The following is a 19,897-nucleotide window of genomic DNA, read 5'->3' as shown; positions in this document are numbered from 1 at the left end:
TTCTGTCAGCCTGCCTCACTGCAGGAGGAGATGCACACTCTGTCCTGGTGGCTAAAAATGCCCGAGAGGGAAAGGGAAGGGCCATAGCAGACATCTGGGGCCGAAGAAGAAGTGATTTGTTAACCACGTGTAGCCACAAATGGAGTTTTGAGGGAGGGGACTGCAAATAGCAAAGTATTTCCAGATGCTCAAAGTAAATTCAAACATGCCACCTACTGGACCTGAACTTGGAGACTTGGTAGAGATGGGACAAATGGCACTGAAAAACCAGGGAAGATGAGCTTCCACACTCCCCAAGGATTTCTTGTAAAAGATGGTCCCTCCCTCACCTCTTCTGGTTTCTGGACTTTATGATCAGTGTCCTCAACTCTACTCTGCAGAAAGCTTTCATATAGCCAAAAGCTGAAGCGAGCAAGGCAGAGGGCATGCAGAATTTCCCCAGAAGCTCTGTGGGAATAGTCTTTCTTGTATTGCTTTTCAGAAGGCAAACACATCAGAGCAGCAAAAGTACAGGCTTTTTAATGTGGAATCTTGAGTCTGCCTCTCCTCTGCCAGAGCCTGCTTCATGTGATGCTGAGCAAGTAGGGCACATTTTTAAATGCATCCCCTAGTTTGGGATGCTCCAGCTTCAAACATAATGGTCTGTGGTTAAAAGGTGCTGAGCAACCTTCAGGGTTGTTAGTTTCAAAATATTGGATGGTCAGCACTTCTGGAGCTCTTCATGTCTCAGTTTCTTGGCCTCTGAGGAAACCCTGGAAGTGATGACAGAGAGGATGGTGAGCCATTTGCCCTGGGTAGGGAAGGTAGAGAAGTCTGTGACTCATTACCTTCCTATGCATCCCGAGGTAGTGCAAGTCACCGCTAGTGAGCTGTAAGCCCTCAGGAACTTTGTGTGCTCCGGATCTGTTGGAACTGAAGAAGGCAGAATTGAGGGCCACATCTGAAGTACTGCCATGAACATCCCTGTGTGTCAGAGCTTTGTCAGCTTGCTCACTTGAAAAACTGCCTGCATGGCTCATCATAGGCAAATGAAATCAAAGGAAAAGAGAAACCAACCTAATACCAAGGCAGATAAATGTTCTTTCATACTTAAGTGCCACTGAGGGCAAAGCATTATCATTACAAAAACAGCTGCTATTTGTTTAAAACCTTCCCTAACATTTGCGGTAGGTCACTTTGGTCATTTACGTTCCAGTTCTTCCCTAAAGCTGTGCCACAGGGATTTGGGCAGGGGTTCAAGTACCTGGCAGCTGGAACCATGCCCCTACTAAGCCACCTAAAGACTGACATTCCAGGCCTCCCCTCATGGAGAAGAGCCTTGGTCCCTAGCTGAGCTTCAGCATCCTGAGTACAAAGCCTGTCAGATTTCATTGTTAACGAGTGAGGAAATAAATTGGCTCTAATTATTCTGTGAAGAGCTTAGATGGAATTTTACAGGGAAGAAGCTTTGTCTAGAGATTATAAGAGGAGACTCTGAGCCAGGATTCCCAGGTTTTATTTCTGGTTCTGCCCCTCGTTCATTGAGTGGCCCTGAGTGAAAGTTATATCTTGTTTCCCCCCCCATCTGTAAAAGGGGTGATGATATCGAACTTCCTGGCATAAGTGTTTCTAGGCTTAATTAATTAACAGCAGTGAAGCAATCTGAGTTTTCAGTTGGAAGATGCCATAGTAATAATCAAATATATCTAGCTGCCTTTGGTATTTGGCATTCTCATTCTTTTTCATGTATAGATGACAGCCCTCAATGAGAGAGAACAGAGCTTTCAATCTCCTAACTGGTGACTGGGCATTACGGAAAACTGGTGTGTAACTGGGTAATAAATTCACTGAAATTGCATTTCTTCTCAGGCTGTGAAGAACAGACAGACAGACTTTTGCTCAACTATTTGTTAGTCTAAAATTTTCAATTAATTGTTTTATGCAAACAAATCCTTTTGCAAATGGTTCACTGTGACTTTTCTTTGAGTAGTTTCTACTCGTGCAGAGTGATTGGCCAATCAACTCACATGGTATTGTGTCTGCTCCTTAAGTGGATAACGCTCAGGCTCCCAAATACCTTTCAAAACCATACAATCACAGAATTGCTGAGGTTGGAAGGGACTTCAGGAGGTCTCTAGTTTAACCTCCTGTTTAAAGAAGGAGGAGGTCTGCTATAAGATGAGAACAGGTTGCTCAGGGCTTTCAACAGTTGGGTCCTGAAAACCTTCAAGGATGGTGACTGCACAACTTCTTTGGGCAATACTTGACTGTCCTCATGGTGAAAATGCTTTGCCTCATAGCCAGCCTGAACCTCTTTAATTTTAATCTATGTCCATTGTCTCTTGTCCTCCCACCATGCACTATGGTGAAGAGCCTGGCTCCATTTTCTTGATAACCTCCTTGTAGGAACTGTCAGGCTGTTGTTTGTCCCCTACAAATCCATCTCTTCTCCAGGCCAAACAAGCCCAGTTCCCTCAGCCTCTCCTCACAGAGCTCTAGCCCCCAGCCATCTTGGTGGTCTCTGCTGAACTTGCTCCAATGTGTCAACGTTTTTCTTGCATTGGGGGTCCAAAACTGGGTTCAGTACTCCAGTGCCTTCTGAGAACCTAGGGAAGGGGGATAAACACACCTGTTAACCTCCTGGCTGTGACTCTGTTAATGTAGCCCAGAATGCCTTTGGCCGCCTTTGCTGCCAAGGCACACTGCTGGCTCATGCCCACCTTGCTCTCTGCCTGGATCCCCAGATCCTTTTCTGCAGAGCTGCTCCTCTGCCCATCATTCCTCAGCCTGTACCGCTGCAGGGGCTCTTCCTTCCCAAGTGCAGGACTTTGCATTTGTCCTTGCTGAATTTCATAAGGTTCCTCTCAGCCCATTCCTCCAGCCTGTCCAGGGCCCTCTGAATGGCAGCCCTGCACTCAAGCATATCAACTGCCCCCTGCCACTTTGATGTCATCTCCAAACTTGATGAGAAAGCACTCCATTGCCTCATCCAGGCAACTGTTAAAGATGTTTAAACAGAACAGGCCCCAGGATAGACCCCTGCAGTACCCTACTTGTTACCAGCCTCTGGGTAGAGTACGACATATTATCCACTCCTCTCCAAGCCTGACCATCTAAACCAGTTTTTTACCTTCTGCTAGTCCACCCATCCAGACCGTAACATCCTAACTTGAATACAAGAATACTGTGGTAGACAGCATTAAGCCTTGCTAAAGTCACAGTAAAATGCCTGCCAAGAAATCATGTATGAATAATAGCTACATATATTATATTTACCTGTGTGTGTGCATGCGCTTTTTGAAAACAGACTTGTGAACTACTGTGCAGCCACAGTCTAAAAGCCAGTCAGCATGGTAGTGCAGTGAATTTGTATCTGAGAGTTCAATTTCTTGAACGTGTGCTCTATTGTTTTCCACTTTATGGTTTTCCATTTTACCTTTGACCAGGATTTTTAAAGCAACCATCTTTGTCCTTACATCCAACTCCAGTCATGAGTCAAATGGGTCTCTGCATTTTACTGATGGAGCTACTTCTAGCCATAAGTCATTCTTTAAAGTTTTTCCTTCCTCTAACTTCAGGAGTTCTAATCTTTTTAACCTCTGCTTTCCCCAGTAATGTCAAACATATGATCTATGGGAGATATGGACCACCAACAAAATCATGGGAAGCTCATGGACTGAGAGAATGGATGTGAGTGGGACACTCCAGGAGAACAGGATTGGCTCCATGCCTGGCCTGTGTAGGCTTGTCAACATAAGCAGTATGGATCTCCGGCACCATTCATTCTGTGTACATCTAGGCTTTAAACTTAAACTGGATCTCCAGCTTCAATCATCACGTCCTTGCTACTGATGTTCAGCTCTGTCCTGTGCCTGTCGTCTCATCTCCTGTTGTTTGGAGATGTAGTGCAGAGAAAAGTTTTCCTCTGCAATTGCGAAATAGAAGCTGGGTGTGCTCTTCATCATCTCTTCTTGCTAGCAACATTATTTTTCTAATGAATTTAAGAATATGCTCTGAGAGCTTCTGGGTGCAGAGTGAGGCCCACGTGTGGAGGAAGAGGGGGTGTGTGGCCATTTTTTAACAGGGTTGGGGAGCTCACTCTCTTTCAAAGGCTTGAGCCATTCAAGGAGGATGGTGCCTAGGTGAGCTGTCGTGCTGCAAAATTGGAGCCATCCTCCGCAGTACCTGGGTGGGTGCTACTGAACTTGAGTGCAGACACACTCAAGACTCTTGTTCATAATGGACAACACGGTACCACCCATGCCATGCTGAGGCATGTACTGACTTCTACCTAGCTGGAGAGAGGAGACTTTCTGAACCTCTGGTCCCTCATCTGTCAGAGATCTCTCATCCAGGTACTGACTGGCTAAAAATGTTATACACAAAGGCTGGTGGCAGGGCATCCAGGAATGGTGCTACAAGGCAGGCCTCCCCCTTCTTTACAGTACACAAATTTCCAAAATCCCATGTTTGCGTAATTCTTCTAGCTTCCCCTCCTTGGACAATGTTAGGTGTGTAATGACACCTGGCCAGATAACTTAGAGGAAATTGTTTTTTTCAGACTGGCCTGTCAACTCATGCCTGAAGCCCCATGTTGGGCAGTGTGCTGGAGTTGCACTTGTCCAGGCATCAGGCAGCACTACAGCAATGAAATAAAGCACGTGAAAATCACCATATGCGAAAAATGCAGAGGTTTGTATTTGTGTCTGACACAGCCAGTGCAGCTTGGGTGAGGGGATGGCGCGATGTTGTATCTAGCTGATCTCCCAACCAAAGTGCACCGAGGACCTTTGTAAATGCACAGCTACCTCCTCCCAACAGTACTCAGGTGAATGTCATGGTAATTATTATTTCCATTTGCCATGAGGTGCAGCAACTAGCCTAAGGCAGTTCATCGGGCTGCGGCAAAGCCCAGTCTTGTGACTCCTGGACCCCTGAATTTTCTGTGCAATTAAAGACAGAAATCCTTCCTTTACCAGTTCCATGACACAGCTCTCTGTGACAATCGGGCAATCGCCTGAATGGTTTAATGAGCCCTCTAAAGCCCTGGAGAGAATGGTTGAACTTACTGTTGGATTTTCCCACCTTGTTTTCTGGCAGACAGAAAATCAAATCCCTTGTAATGATCTTAGCTGTGAATGTAGGTACTGCAGCCTGTTGTTTTATGCCAGGGTTACTTACCAAACTTGGGTCCTGTCGGAGCGGGAAGGGAGGCGATCTCATTGTGCAGCCTTCCTACCCATACAAGAATGTATTTGTGTGATGTATTCACTCTCTTGAACTGGCTGATCCTCCTTCCCTTCCAGGATGGCGTCTGCACCGCTAGGTCTCAGTGTCAGAGACACTGTTTTGCCAACATCTGATGATGTTTCTGTGTGTTCAGGGAAGGGTCCTTGCTCTTTACATGCTGGGGGCTGCAAATGCTGTCCGTGATACTGCTGTGAAGTGAACATGGTGTACCCCTTGGACCTGGCGTAGTGATAGTCAGGAAGTCCTGGGGAGCCACAGGTGCTTACAACATGCCGTACATACCGGCAGGTTTTGCCCAAGGAGTGGCCCGCAGCAGGAGTGAGAAGAGCCCCCGTCGCCCCGGCTGTCTGCAGAGTGTCTGCAACCCACAGCCCAGCCGGTGTTTCCATGGTCACACTGCCCGCCCTGGGCCCGCAAATTCTGATCGCTTCAGTGAAAATAATTCGATGCAATCGGCGGAGACGCGGGGTTTGCGGTTACCACACCCACCCGCACAGATACACACTCTCCTGCAACCATCTTCTTTGTGCCATGGTTTCAGTACGTGAGCAGACAAGTCTGCTTGTAAGACACAGTGGCGTGTCAGCCGGCGGGGATGGTTACAAACGTGGCTTTCTCCGGCTCTGCTTAACAAGACCTCCTCCTGCTGCTTGGAACAATGTGTTGTTACCACAACACGACATCTAGTTAAGAAAAGAAAGCCAAGCACAATCCACCCAAACTTCAAAACTTCTCCCTTCAGATTTTTCTCCAACAGATTTTTCACCAACAGATTTTTCTCGTCAGGTTCAAGTTATTTGCCAATGAGTGCTGGAAAAAGCCGTTGCTCTGGTTTGGCCTGTATTTATTTGCTGCCCAAAATCAACAGAAGGTATTTCTGGGAAGCAAATGTCGGTGGGTGCAAGAAAATGACATTGGCCTGTAGTAAAATTAAGGCTAGCTTCTTCGAGAGTTGGGCCGTGGTGGTGGTGATTTCGTAGTACTCCACTGCAGCTCTGCTTGCTGGGCTGATGTGTCTGGGCTGCACGCTGTAATTTCAGGTTTTGGTGAACTGGGAGCAAAATCCCAGAAGCCACAGGCAGCACTACCCAGCCTCGGTGGGCAGGCTGGCTGGGTCACCTCTCCGCATCTCAGCCCACAGGTGAGATACGCTGGGAGGGCAGCGAGATAGATACTCGGTGCTTGTTCTTGCTCTTACTATTGCTCTTGGGGGACTCTGCTACACATTTGCAAGGGAGCCAGGTAGTGGATGGGTGTTGTACGGAACTTCAGTCTCCCAGTCTGTCAAGCTTGAAAGTTTTTCCAGCTTCCAATTTTGTCTAGAGTTTCTCTCTTAAGACTCCCCCCTTCTTCAAACAGAGCCTCAACTCTGGCTGGGTCCCAGAGATAGATACCAAATGGCGCTTTTTTCCCTTTCTTTTGCTCTTTCTTCCTTCTCGTGAAGCTGGCAGACTCTCCAAACACACATCCAACCAACGCACAGTGCATTCAAAAACAGGCCATCTGGCTGAGCACTCCTTGAGAATGAGAAGACAAGAAAAACAACCCTCTTGGAGCTGGCAGCCGAAAGGCAGGCAGCCCGTACGTGGACTTGATCTCGTGGTGCAATCCAAGAGCCGTCCAATCCAAGGGCATTGCAAAAAAGCTCTTTCCTAATGAGCAGAATACGGCTGTCTCCAGAAGCGGCTCCAAGTCAACAATTTGAGTGGGATGCTGTAACTCTCCTCGCTGCACATGTGCTCATTAATTAAAGCCACTTTGGAAGATGCCCCCGACACCCCCGCCGGGGCTGCCAGCCTACCCTCCCCGCAATGCTGCTTGCTGCGTTGCAGCCCCCTGCTGGGCAGGGACCTGCAGATCCCCAAGGGAAGGCCGGGGCCATCAGCATCCAGCTCTTAACCGCAAAACGGACCGGTTGCGTCACCGGTGAACAGCTGCGCGGGGAGTAGAGCACTGGAAGGAAGTTGCACTCCATTTGCCTTGCTGTCGTTTTGCTCCCCTCCGAGTTTGGCAACAGCCGGAGTGCTCCAGGCATAAAACCACTCTGGGCAGGTCAGCAAGCGACAGGGACGGAAGTGAGCTGAGCAACCCAATATTGCAATTCTTAGCTATTTTTCTGACAATTAAGGACTGGCCTCACCAAATCAGGGTGGCTGAGGTGAATGCAGAGCCATTAGTAGCCAAGTCCCTCAACAGTAGGACAGGGAGCACTCAGTGAAACTAGTAGGAGATGAGTTTAAAACAGATTAAAGAAATTACATCACATTAGGTAGAGAACTCCTGGAAGTCGCTGGCCCAGCAGGCTGCAGGGGCAGACAGCCTCAGCAGGCTCAAAATGGGATTAGACAAATTTGCAAACAGGTCCGTAAGCGGACACTAAAGGGAACAGCCAAGAGGTACAATCTAGCATCCCGATCCAACAAAGGCGAATGCTGAGGAGACACAAGGGAGAGGGAAGTGTCCAGGCCTGTGTGCTCTCCCTGGATAGTCTCTCACCCCGTCCCAGTGGGGAGCAGAGTGCTGGGCGGGGAGGACCACTGCTCTGGCCCAGAAGGGCCGTTCTTCAGTTTTTATTATAGGATTCAGTCCCTGTGCCAGCCTGATCTGAAGGTCATATGCACAGATTGTTGCCTCTTTAAATTGCCAGAAAGAAGCTAGAATCTGATTTTTCTCAGAAAGCTGGATTTGTGGAACATGTTTCCGTGAATTTTAACAGTCACAAGCCCTGGCTTAATCTGTTCGGTCTCCCAGTTGTTACGTTTCACACAGTGACAGGGCGATTCATTTGACCCTTTATCTTCTTACTTGGGATCTCCTTGTTTCTGCACCTGCCCTTTTAGTACTGATGAGAGCAAGGACAACTCAGCCTTTGGCAGATCAGATAGCTACATCTCAGCTATGATGGGTTTCCAATGGCTGGTTACAGCTCTGCATCTCCAGATGGCTATTTCTCAGGGTTCTGCTGTGGCTTCTTGCATGCAGTTGTGTTTCCAAGGCGAGGGACTGAAGCTCTTGATCTTTTGACTTTATTAACTCAAGAGTAGAGTTCTGTAAGTGACAAATTGCTTACTTACCTTGAAAAATTATGACAAAGGACCCACAGCACCAATGCAGGTCCTTAGGAGCTCCGTGTTTCTTGCCACTAAGGTATCAGAGACATTCAGTGCCTCTTCTTTTTATCAACATGCAATTTAGTTGTCCCCAACTGACAAAGGTGAGGTCTAAAATTGAGATTTTACATAATTATCTTTTTAAACCCACTACTTTATAAGCTTCAACAATGACAGGGAGATGTTCCTAAACTGAAAAGAAAATAAAAAATAGGGATCTGATGGAGTCAAATATGCCCTTTCTTTGGCGCTGTCTTAATTCAAACACAGGTGGCTAGTTCAGAAAAACCTGGAGGTGACAAGGGATAGAGACCTGTACTAAATCAGAACGAAGTGCAGCAGTGCAATTGCTAAATTGTACCAGAGAGAACGTAAGGAGTAACTGGGAGGCTTCAGTGTGGGAAAAAATGGGGAAAGGGGCACAACAAATTAGAAGGGACCTCTGGGTCATTGAATCTACTCCTCTACTGTCATGATATCCCACAACTGATAAAGATCTGTCTTCAAACAGTAAAGTTTTTTATTCCCATTGTTCCTCTTTGGAGGTTATTCTGAACTTCACCCTGTTGTTGTTTTGAAAGCTTCTGCTAGTTTGCAGCCTGAATTTATTTATGACCAGCATATGCCCATTTTAAGATCTTTCCTTTTTTAAACTCTAACCTGCTATTAGCCACATTTAGTAAAAGTTTTAGGGCATAATTCATCTCCTACAAATATGTGTGTTCTGTTATGCTAACATTGTCCCTTTTCTTTTTTATTTTTAACTTACAGGAAAGCAGAATAATATGCAAAGACAAGATGAAAACAGATGTTTCAGGTCTACATTACAATGCAGACAGAAATTTAAATCAGCTGAAGACATCAGAACAAAATGCTTTGTAAGTGTTTCTGTGCTATCACTCACTCAAGGGATAGTTACAGGTAATACGCCTTTCAGTACATATCGCTCCCTTTACAGCCTTTGATGTGATCTTGTGAAAGGTAGGTTCCCTTCAGGAATGTGCTCTGAGGTCTGAGGCAAATCAGCTGGAGCTCTGGGAGCATGGCGTCTCCAGAGACCGGGTTCCAAACTTGCTTGAGATGTTTTTGTAAACAGCACTATTGACAAAGAGAGAATATCAGGATATATTCTCATGATACTGAGAATACCAACCAGATATCAGTTGTGCTGTGGGAGCATCATTTGTGCTGTATATTCCAATAAAATGAATTAAGTTTTCTTCAGGTCGATTCCAAAATTAGATGTAGAGAATGTCCAAACCATCACCAGTGAAAAGGATGCCAGTTGGAACACTTTTCTAGTGAAAAAATGGGTTTTGAGAGAACAGATATTTTCATAGAAAGTGTTCGCTGTCCTCCAAACGTGCCCCCCTCTCATAAACGCAAAAGCCTTAAAAGCAAAAGAGATTTTATTGTTGGCAGTTTGGGGATTATTCCCCTCCCTTTCCCCCAGCATTTTCCAATGGAAAATATTCAGGGTTTGGGTTTTCAGCCCTTTGCTGAAATGTCAACATTTTCCAAAGGGTGAAGAAGGGGAAAAGAGAAGAAAAGAAAAACATGTTCTGACCAGCTCCAGTCAGAGCCAAATGGCTCGGTCCTGGATTTGGTCAGGGAAGTATGCTGGAGGGGAGAAAATGGGAGTGTCTTGGTTCCACGCACAGCCTGGCTGGGCTGAGGGCTGCGTAGCACGATCCATTCGTATGAGTCATTCCGGCCGACATTTCGCCAGGGGAGCGTGTGTGGTGGCTTTTAAGCACTTCAGGTCAATACGTTAGTTGGAAACACTGCCTTGCTCCCTGCCACGGCCACTTCAGCTCTCTGTGCGCCTGTGGGATGCACGCAGGTACACTCTGTTTGAGTTCAAGTCCTCCGATACTTCCATGATGTCTTTAACTCACAGAGACAACAGTAACACCTATCCAGCCCTAAGAATTCAGCTGTCCCCCATTCATAAGAGGAGAAAGGAGAAAAATGGCATGTGCCTGTAAACATACATGATCGTCTGGGTCCTCTGCCCAGGTGATGCTGTCTTGTGCTGTGCAGTGGCTGGAATTTAGCCTTTGAAAGCCCCAGCCAGCTATGGACGGGCTGGCCCTAGGTAGGGAGAAATGCTGGAAGAGCCAACATAAAGGCTGCTAAACTACACATGCACATGCATGTGCCATTCTGCTTCTGGGGGAAAAGGAGCGGCTTCGTTTCCCCAACGCGTTGCTGATCCCCAGCTGCCTGCTCAGCCTGCGCAAAGCTGTCCCAGCACTTGGGCGCCTTCAAATCTCACAGGAAGACAAGGGCCATCTTTGCTTCTGCCTCTCCAAGGTGTCTCCCACAGCTGCAGTGGGGGAGCTGGTAGATGGATGCATACCCAGACTAGGTCTTTGTCCCCCTCTAGTGACTTGACTGCAAAAGAAGTTTTCTTGAGTACTCCCTCCAAGCAAGATGCTCATTATTTTAGGCCAGGATGTTGAATGGTTTCCTTTCTGAAGGCCAGTAGGACATCTAAGCACCTCTGGCAGGTCATATAGTTATACACACTCAGACATTATCCATTACCAATGTAAACAGTAATTAGGAGCTTGACTTTCTGCTCTAATAGGCCACGGGTGCCTGCTTTCCTCCCATGGAGGATGGCAGTCACAGGCTTCAGATGACAGCCTGTGCTTAGTCCTCCAGAAGACCCAGCTAGGACCACTGTTACCAGTGCAAAAGCACATGCTCCCCATCTCTTGTAACCAAACACTTGCTGAGTCACAGCCCAGTCACCCGTACACTTAGCAAGTCGCGTCAGCCATCTGTCACCAGCACATCCTCCTCACCGCACTGTGACTCCACGGGGAAAACAACAGGAGGCACATTACATTTGGCTGAGGAGCCAGGCTCTCGTGCTTCTTGGCTCTGAGTAACCCCTGGACTGCCTTCTAGTCAGTGGTGAAGCCTTTGGCTCCTCTTAGCTTGGCCCTTTGTCAGGGAAGAAAGTGACATTCAGGTTCAAACACTGAAAGCTTTGCCTGACTAATGAGTGACTCCAAACAAAGCCACCTCAGGCAAGACATGGATAGCGTTGTGCAAAATGTCCTTCCTACAGCCAGATCATATACACGGGCCGCCACACTGGTGTTCTCCTCCAACCAATGTTTAAAAAATGGCACCAAAATACAGAGTGCCCTGTTTCCTAAGGCCTTCTCCCACCTATCGTGTCCACTAAAGGCTGCAAGAGCAGCCTTGTTGTGTCTGCTGTCCTAATTAACCCTCCTGTTTTCCTAGGTTCTGATAGAGGTGCAGCCCTGGAGGGCACAGCCCCAGGAGATGGGATCGCTTCCTGCCTTGTGCCTGTATTACCAGCCAGATGAGGCACTGCCCAGGTACGTGAGCCAGCCGGGGCAGGGGTGTGCAAGCAGCTCGGGGCGGGGTTCACACCGGATTTCACAAACCTAGACCCCTGCACTGCTTGCCACAGCCTCCCTGGCCAGGGCTCCCTGGCCTCCTTTCTCATGTGCTTGAAAGTCTGTTTTCCCCACGAGCTCCCTGAGGGACAAATCACACACACCAGCAAGCTGACCATCCTACTTTATCCTAAGGCGATGAAAGAGTGTGGAGTGGATGTGGCCTTTTTTGTTCTGGAGGAAAAAAGTGAACTCAATGCCAGGCACAGATCCCAGGCTGTATAGTTCAAATCGCGCTCAGAGCACATAATTCCCATTTGTGTTTGTGTGCACGCAGGGGAAGGGTGGGGGTTGGCGGGGGGGTGAATATAAGAATGTAATTGTCATAATTTAATCCAAAACTACTTCTTGGAAGAAAAAAAAAAAAAACAGGCCGACACAAAACAGCATGTTCAGTTATAAACACCACATGAAAGAGCCGTATTATGTTCTACTTGGTAACTGACATCGAATGTTAACGTTCTCAGCTGCCCACTACTGGGCAAAGGCCTTTCCAACGCCCCCCCCGACGCAAACAAAAGCCCCCAGCCAAACTGCGGCGCAGATACCCATTTCTGAGGCCGCAGCAAAATTCCACATAGAAAGTTCATTATGGGCAGAGGAGGCAGGCTGGTAAACGAGGCGGCATGAGCAGACAGATAGCCATCTGGGGCCAGGGCGCTCCCAGCTGCGCTGGGAACGGTGCACGCACATCTCCTGCAAGGCCATAAAGAAGTTGGCATGTGCCGTGTGAGGCACGGAGGGGTTCCCCCCCCCCCCCCCCCAGATTTCCCATAACAGGCCAGTGTATTCCCGGAGCAGTGGGCCTTGCTGGCACCACGGCTGCTCCTCTCCGATTGACCGGGCGCTTGGCAGGCTGGGAGCAGTAGCAGCCAGCAGGAGCGGTGTCAGGGTCCTCTGTGCCCTTCCCTTCTCCTCCCAGGCCTTCAGCTGGAGTGAGTCATTTGGCGTAAAGGAAGCGCAGTCATTCCGGCTTGGATCCTCAGGGGTGCTTACCTACTTAACTCCGGATGGCACTGCACCCCCCCAAAAAGCACCCAGGAACACGGGAGGGCTGATAATTCACTCAGTATTTCTTCTATCCCTCAGGGGGATTCACCAGGCAGAATCGCCCTTTCTGCCCGTGGGACCAGGAGGCGACAAGGAAATGTCCTCCAAATCCCTGCTGTCCCCTGCGGTGGGGGTGGTTGGGGTCTCGTCCTAACTAGAGGCTCCGCAGAACATCTGCTGGAGTCGTTGCAATAGGATATCACGAAATAAATGCCTTCTGTTTGAAGAATATGTTTTTTAGCTTCACGGTAACCTTTATTTTTCGTGGGGCTGGGTGACATTATTAGCACCCGTGCTTACTGCTGAAGTGAAGCATCTTTGTTGTAGCGTGGGTGGGAGATGGGTTATCGTCAATATGGAGCAGATCTAGAGAATGGCTTCTGTTATTTACTTCTTTTCTGTTCTTGTAAGATGTGCCACACCGTTTAACAAAGATCCGCATAGCAGAATCCAATTAAAACCTGAATTGTCACCCAGACACCCTTGGGAGATTTTCCTCGCTTTGGCTTGCACCCAGCGCACCGCCATGTCATCGCTGAGGTGGAAGAAGAGTGAGTCATGGTGATATCTCGGGGTAATACGGCAGCGGGCGCAGCCTTTTACCCGGGGACGGTCGCCCGGCGCCGGGCCCGACCGTCCCCGAGGCAAAAGGCGAACGCCCGCCGCGTTGTGGCTACCGCCTCGCCCGAAAGGTGGAATTGAACCACTCTGTCGCTAGACAGCTACAGGTTTGAAGCCTGCACCCCAGACCACTGAGGGTCATCCGGGCAACTAGCAAGCACCCCTCGTCCCCCTATATAAACCCACACCACTCTCCCGCCGTGAGGTCAGGGTGAGGAGCGCTTTGCCCACAGGGATGCGCCCTCCGCCGGTTCCCGACGGGGAAGCCCCCGGCAGCGGGTGGGGTGCTGCGGTGGCGAGTGGGGCGCGGGTGGGTGCAGCCCCCGCTGCCGACCCAGAAGCCCCCGGGCGCTGCATGCAAATATAGGGGCCGGCGATTGGCTGTTCCCGAGGGAGGGGCGGGGCGGGAGGCGCTCGGGGGCGGGGCCGCGGCCCTTCCCCTGGCGGCGCCCCCCGGCGCGGGGCGGCGGGTGAGTCACGGCGCTTCCCAGAAGGAGCGCGGCCGCCCCGCGCCCTGCCCGCCGCCCTTCCCGGATCTCCGGGGGCCCTTACAACATCGGACGGGGCAGCTTGTGCAACGGGGGCCGCCCCCGCCGCGGCCCCGCTGCTGCCGCTCCTGGCCACCGAGGTGATGCGATCGCCCCCGGTTCCGCGGTCGCCGCGCCCGGGGCCGGCGGAGCGGCAGAGGCGATGCGGGTCAGGCTTTGTGCAGCCTTCAGCGCCTGGTGTCCTGACACCCGTGTGCCCTTCTCCCACTCGGGCTCGCTTCCCACGCGCGGCAGCGGCTGGGGTGCGGGTCCACGTTTTCTCTCCCCGTCCGTGGGGCTGCCCGGTTCGTTAAGCAGCTGCCCAGTCAGTTAAGAGCGCGTAAATACGACAGGCAGGGCCCGGCGGAGGAGGCCGGAGCACTGGCTCGTTTGGAGAAGTATCTTTTTCTTTTTTTTTTGCAGTTTTGTTTTTTTTTTTTTTTCCGCAGCGGCTAATGCCAGATACTCTGGAGGAAGACGTGAATCTCCCACGAGATACCTCGCAGAACAATAATATCCTCTGGGAGGAAATTCCTCCCTGGCCCCCAGCTGAGGATCAACTTATGCCCTGAAGTATGAGGATTGAAAACACTTGTAATTTTATCCTAGCGAGTGTAACTATAGAGGCTATTTTCATAAATGTCTAAACCCTTGAAAAATTACTCACTTACTTGCCTCGAGAGATTCCTCTGAAGTGGAGCCATTTCTGCAAATGCATGTGGTTTCCAGTGATTTTTAATTAGATTATTCTTTTTGGTGTAAGCAACAAATAAAACCGTAGGCCCGTTCCCCCTCCTGCTCACCCCAGGGAAGCTGAGGCTCAAAACTGGTCCTCAGTGGAGCAGCACCAGGGGAAAACTGGTAGGGAACAGAACCAGGGCCACAGCCCAAAGCTGGGAGCAGTTTTGTAGATGTCAGCAAAAGAAAGCGAAAAATACATGGTGGGGCAGCGCTGTTCCCGCTCGTGCCCGGGAACGCTGCTGGGCACAGCTCTGCTTCCAGTGCATGGCTCCAAGTCATGACTTACCCCGTTGGAACGGGACCAGCTCCGGTATCATCTGGCCCGCTGACTCCCCAACACGGGCATGAGTGTATCTGAGGCCTTATTGTTTGTAGTGAACAGCTTTTTTAGCAATTTAAATGTGTTTTTTAGAGCGCATTTTAAACTCCAACCCAGAAGCAGGGTTTTTATCAGAAGGAGCTGGTTGGAGAGCTGCTCCTGTGCCTGCCAATGCCAGGCAGGAATTTTTCTTCCCTTCCATGGTTTGTAGGAGTCATGTCCCCTAGTACATTCCTATCTCTTTACCGGGTACTTATCCCAGTAGCAGGTGGCATAATCTAGAAAGTTTCTTTTGTGCATAAAAATGCAGGGGGTGAGGAACTGGGGGCGAGTGTGGGAGGAGGTGCAGGGAAATTAGTCATGGGGAGGAAGAGGTTAGTGCAGAGGTTTGAGGAAATCAGGTGGCCGCAGCAATCCCTCAGGCTTCCAGCCGAGCTGGTCCTGACGTCTTCTGGGAGAAGCACGTCAGCTCAGAGATATGCTCCTGTCGGCCCAGAGGGATGTCACCTTGTTGACCGATTCAGGCTGAACAAGAATGGCTGCCAGGGGTCGGAGCAGACATTCCTAGCTCCTGTACGCCGTTTTCAAGGCTCGGCTTTAACAACACTTTCACTTTCTCTTTGCTTTCGTCTCTAGCACCTACCTTTTCTGGATCTGTTCCCCTGTGGCACTTCAGGGGAAGGCATCTTAGTGTGAAAATGCCGCTCTCATCTTCTCTCTCTTGCGGCCTCTAGGATTTTTAAGCAGAGATGTCTGTCTTTTGTGTCTCGTGATCAGTCTCCCTGTGCTTTCCAGAAAAAGACTACGCCAAGCACTCAAGTCCAAATGAAAAATAACAGCCAGGCAAAATACTCCAGCCAAGTAACCAAAGGATCCATCAGAAGGCCCAGCTCCTAAAACTTCCCTTATTCTGCAGTAAAGGCATATGCGGAGATAACGAATGCAGCAGTTTCTAAAGATAAAACAGCAGAGGAAGGCTCCTGAGAGGGTCAGCAGTAACATAGGAAATGATGCCGGACCTCAGAGTTGATGGGGAAGCGGTAACAAAGAAGTTTTGAGAATTTTCTCCTTGACCGGATGCTAGTCCGTCTAGGTTCAGATCTGCCTCTGGAGCGGAAGCTGTGCTAGCCACTGACTTCCCCAGCACTGGTTGAAAATAACATTTCCAGGACCTCTGTGTGTCTGGTGTTCAAAGGCCTTTGTCACCCCTGACCATGAGGGACTGCGGATGAGTTGCTGCCCCTGCCAGAGGTGTGAGTCTCCTTCTGTGAGGAGGGGCCACAGGGGCCAGGTACCTGTAGGCAATGCTTTGTGCCATTATCGCTCCTGGTGCCGTTTGCTCTCAGCTGCTGCTCAGTGCGCTTCTGAGGGCCCAGGCGCTGATCAGGAATCGGTGGGTTGAGCTGGCTGCGGGTGGTGGTCATCTCGGCTCCAGCCCTAACGAACAACACTGCGGGTGCTACTGGGGTACGAGGAACCTGGCTGATGCATATGGTGACTAAATCCCCAAACTGTTATCGGGGACTTATGATTAGATTTATAAGGCTACCAAAAATGCAAATGGGTACCTCCTAGGATTTTCAAAAGCGTGTAAATAAGTTAACGGACCTCTTGATTTGAAAGATTCCTCGGCACCTGATTTGCCTTTAAACATTTCTTGGAAGTGCTCTAAACACTGAGCTTCATCTTTAGACCAACTGTCTTTGAAAATCTGACCCTTTGCCATTAAAAGGATAGAACAAATTCAGTTTATCAGCTTAACGATGGAAAAGCTCCGTGTCCTCAGTAATGCTCTTAATTAAAGCATTTCTCAGTGTCTTTGGACCTGATTCTCCACCTTATGCAGACAACTACACTATGCCAAATGGGTGCAGAGCACTGCCAATTTAGGTTTGATTCAATGCCCATTTAAGTTAATAGAAATCCTCCCATGGAAATCAATGGGATTTGGTTCAGGCCCCAAAGTCAATGGGGAATTCTGATTTGGCAGTATTTTACACCCATGCTGCACCGGTATAAGCAAATATTCAAGGTACAAAGCCTTGGAGAATTTGGAAGGGGCTTTGTAAGTGACTTCTGGGGCGGACTGTAGCCTAGGCTATTTAAGCAATTCACAGTGCCTAAGACCGCCTGGCAAGGAAGCCTTAAAACAAATCAGTCTGAACTTTTCCCATTTATTTTTTATAGTACTCTTACCACTTAACAATACACTCTTGGGGTTTTTTTGGTCCCAGGCTGACAGAACATATAAGTGTCTTTGGTGCTTTGTTCTTACTTCTTCTTTTAACCACCAGAACCTGATTTGTGTCAGAAAAGATAAGCCTAGATCCCTACTGTATTAATAAATAATTATTTGGAGTAAGGTGGGGGATGAGAAGGGCTGATATTCTTAGCAGCAGCAATGAAATTTCAGCAGCTGATGACGTCAGTGCTAAAATGTCAGTGTGAAACAGGCTGGAACAAATTAAGAGTGTGGTGTCGTCACTGTAAGAGCCACTGCCCTCCGGAGGGACTGTGGTTGGATGCTGCAGATGCAGTTCAGGAGATTAGGGGGACAGAGGCTTGTGGAAGCTTCTCAGAAGCCTCCAAAAAAGCAACAACAATCACCTCGGTACCAGAAAGGTCAAAGAAGATGCTATTTGAACATCCCTGCCCACCTCATGGCATGAGCTAACAGCAAGGGAAGGGCTGTGTCTACAAACCAGATTCCAGGAACTAGTACAGAAAAAAAACGAAGTAAAATTGGCCATCTTCTAGTCACTTAACAAGCTGGGCAACCTCCATCTCTGATGTCACTCCTGTGACTCAAATTGAGGAGTAATTTGGCCCGAGATGCCTTTTGTCATGATGTGCTGCTTAAAAGAGGGTGATGAGCTTGGAGTAGAGGTGAACCTGAAGCATTTTATTACTTAACTGTGCTGTTGCATTCGAAGAATGCTTTCAGGCTATCCAAAAATGCCGAACTCAAGGTGCACAGAGCTTTAATCAAACTGGGGTAAAATTCCAAATGCATACATGCTTGTCCTGAAAGAGTCTGGTCATGCACATTTCTTGGTTAGTCTCAGGTTGCCTTGTTAGACCCAACCCTGCCTCAGTGCAGGGCACAGATGCTAGCTGAGAGGTGGTATCTCGGGGTCCTGATATCTCAGGGTCTCGAGCCCTGCATCTCCTTGGTCCGGCAGATGAATTGCCTCATCTGCAGGGGTTGTTGGGCTGTGGGATGTGCTGTTGTTGGGGGGTGGTAGAGAGGGTTGTGACCATCCTGCCTGTCTTCATGGAGATCTGCAGGATTTTGTACGGAAGTATGGGAAAAGTTGAGATGCCCTGGATTAGTGTTTTTAGAAAACTAGTGCTGGTACCAAAACTGCTCTGTGTTGTTTCACTCCTTTCTAGAACTGCTGTTCTAGAAAGGCTGTAGGGATGGATGTGGTTACAGCAGACAGAGGAAAATGCATTGAGACGTGTGCTTATCTATCAATCATACCAGCTGTTTCTGGCATGCAGCAACTGGCTGACCACAGTAAGGAAAGGAGGATGTAATCAGTTAGCAAAGGCACTCCTTTCTCAGCAAGGACGATAAGGATTATTGGCCAACCCACAGAGAGTTACGGGAATAGAGGAATTGGTGTGCTGAAGTCACTTCCTATCACTCGGGAGTCCCTGTGGTCGGAGCATTGTGTTTGCTTTCCTAGTACAGATCTCAGGGGTTGTCCGCATTAGTTCAGACGTGTAAGTGCACTTACCCTGTCTCGGCACACAGAAAGCTCACTCAGAGAGCTTGCCGCCATAGTCTTTTATCTCGTTTCGGGGGAAGGATGCAAACTGGCTGTGAGCAGGGAGAGTGATTCTTTACCACAGCTTTACACCAACAAAACACCTTGCTGCAGAGATATTTGCAAAAACAGGCATGACTTAATCAATTCAGGGAAGAGGCATATGCCAACAGAAACACTCTTTTGCCAACACAAACCGCGCTGCCACTGGAGGAGTGTCGGCAATCCCACTCTTGTCAGCGTGGGGCCTCCGCTTCACTGATTAGGTGCTGTACAGGCAGGCAGTGCAGGAGGTTCCCAGCCAGTGAGATCAGTCAGGGCTTTGCACCTCAGTGCTGAGGTGAGCCCCTGCTCCCTCACGTCAAGAGGAAGTGGCAGCCATTTCAGCTGCACCTGCATCAACAGAGAATTTATATAAACTGGAGGTGAGCTCCTGAACGCACAGCTGGTTGCTGTCGCAGTCTGTAGATGGGAAAATTGTCCGCCGCATTGTATGTGGTCAACACAGGTCTTGATGATGCCTCGAGAGTATCTGGTGTCTTCTCAGAGGTCTTGCCAGCCAGCTCAGAGAGGGCTCCCGCTGCAGCCCTGCGTGCAACTAATTGCAGCCTAACGTTGAGGTTAGGAGAATGCTACTAGATCAAAGCTTCCTTACCAGGAAGGCTGGAGAGCATGGACAAGCATGAGGCAGATCCGGTGCCAAAAAGCAGCGTGTCGCCCTGCTGTCAGCATTTCAGGTCTAAATATGTGACTGGTAAAAGCAGGGGAGGCAGAAGGTTGAATGCTACCTGCGCTGCATCCTGTTTAGTCCAGATTTACTAGAGCTTTGGGGATACAGGAATTAAATGTCCACAGAAGGAAAAAAAAGACTTCTACTTTTTCTAGATTTTTTGGGGTAGGGGTGTGCATGTGAAATTGATCTCTAAAACGAATCCCCGATAGAGAGTCAGTGGAGACAGAATGACTTTTTTCTGGATGTGTTTGTAAATATCTGTCTATATTTTTAAGACTTACCACTATAGGAGACCCAAGATGATCTGTGATTTCTGCAATCTCATCGGAGAGAGCAAGTGAGTGATTCCATGCG

The 19,897-nt window shown here is 49.0% G+C and overlaps 1 protein-coding gene and 1 non-coding gene across 8 annotated transcripts in view; one reads left to right on the top strand and one right to left on the bottom strand.

Annotated features, from left to right (window-relative positions):
• LOC142407117 (uncharacterized) overlaps nucleotides 1-19,897 on the top strand; it is a 32,726-nt gene extending 12,829 nt beyond the window's left edge. For 3 of the 7 annotated variants that reach the window (XM_075496223.1, XM_075496225.1, XM_075496224.1), the window contains exons 3-6: nucleotides 9,111-9,217; nucleotides 11,601-11,698; nucleotides 13,241-13,380; nucleotides 14,427-14,625. In XM_075496223.1, the coding sequence (XP_075352338.1) occupies nucleotides 9,111-9,217; nucleotides 11,601-11,698; nucleotides 13,241-13,380; nucleotides 14,427-14,491 (410 nt within the window). In that variant the 3' untranslated portion in view covers nucleotides 14,492-14,625. Of the gene's footprint in view, nucleotides 1-9,110; nucleotides 9,218-11,158; nucleotides 11,258-11,600; nucleotides 11,699-12,868; nucleotides 13,381-14,426; nucleotides 14,626-19,818 lie in introns of those variants that run through there. The other 4 variants (XR_012774812.1, XR_012774813.1, XR_012774811.1 and 1 more) reach the window with 3 other exon arrangements.
• TRNASTOP-UCA (transfer RNA opal suppressor (anticodon UCA)) lies at nucleotides 13,512-13,598 on the bottom strand. The gene has a single exon. It is a non-coding gene; the product is annotated as a tRNA-Sec (tRNA).

Source organism: Mycteria americana, chromosome 3, assembly GCF_035582795.1.
Source record: "Mycteria americana isolate JAX WOST 10 ecotype Jacksonville Zoo and Gardens chromosome 3, USCA_MyAme_1.0, whole genome shotgun sequence".
In the NCBI taxonomy this organism is placed as follows: Eukaryota; Metazoa; Chordata; class Aves; order Ciconiiformes; family Ciconiidae; genus Mycteria; species Mycteria americana.
Note: the sequence above shows the minus strand (reverse complement) of the source record. Positions and strands in the feature narration are given on the sequence as shown.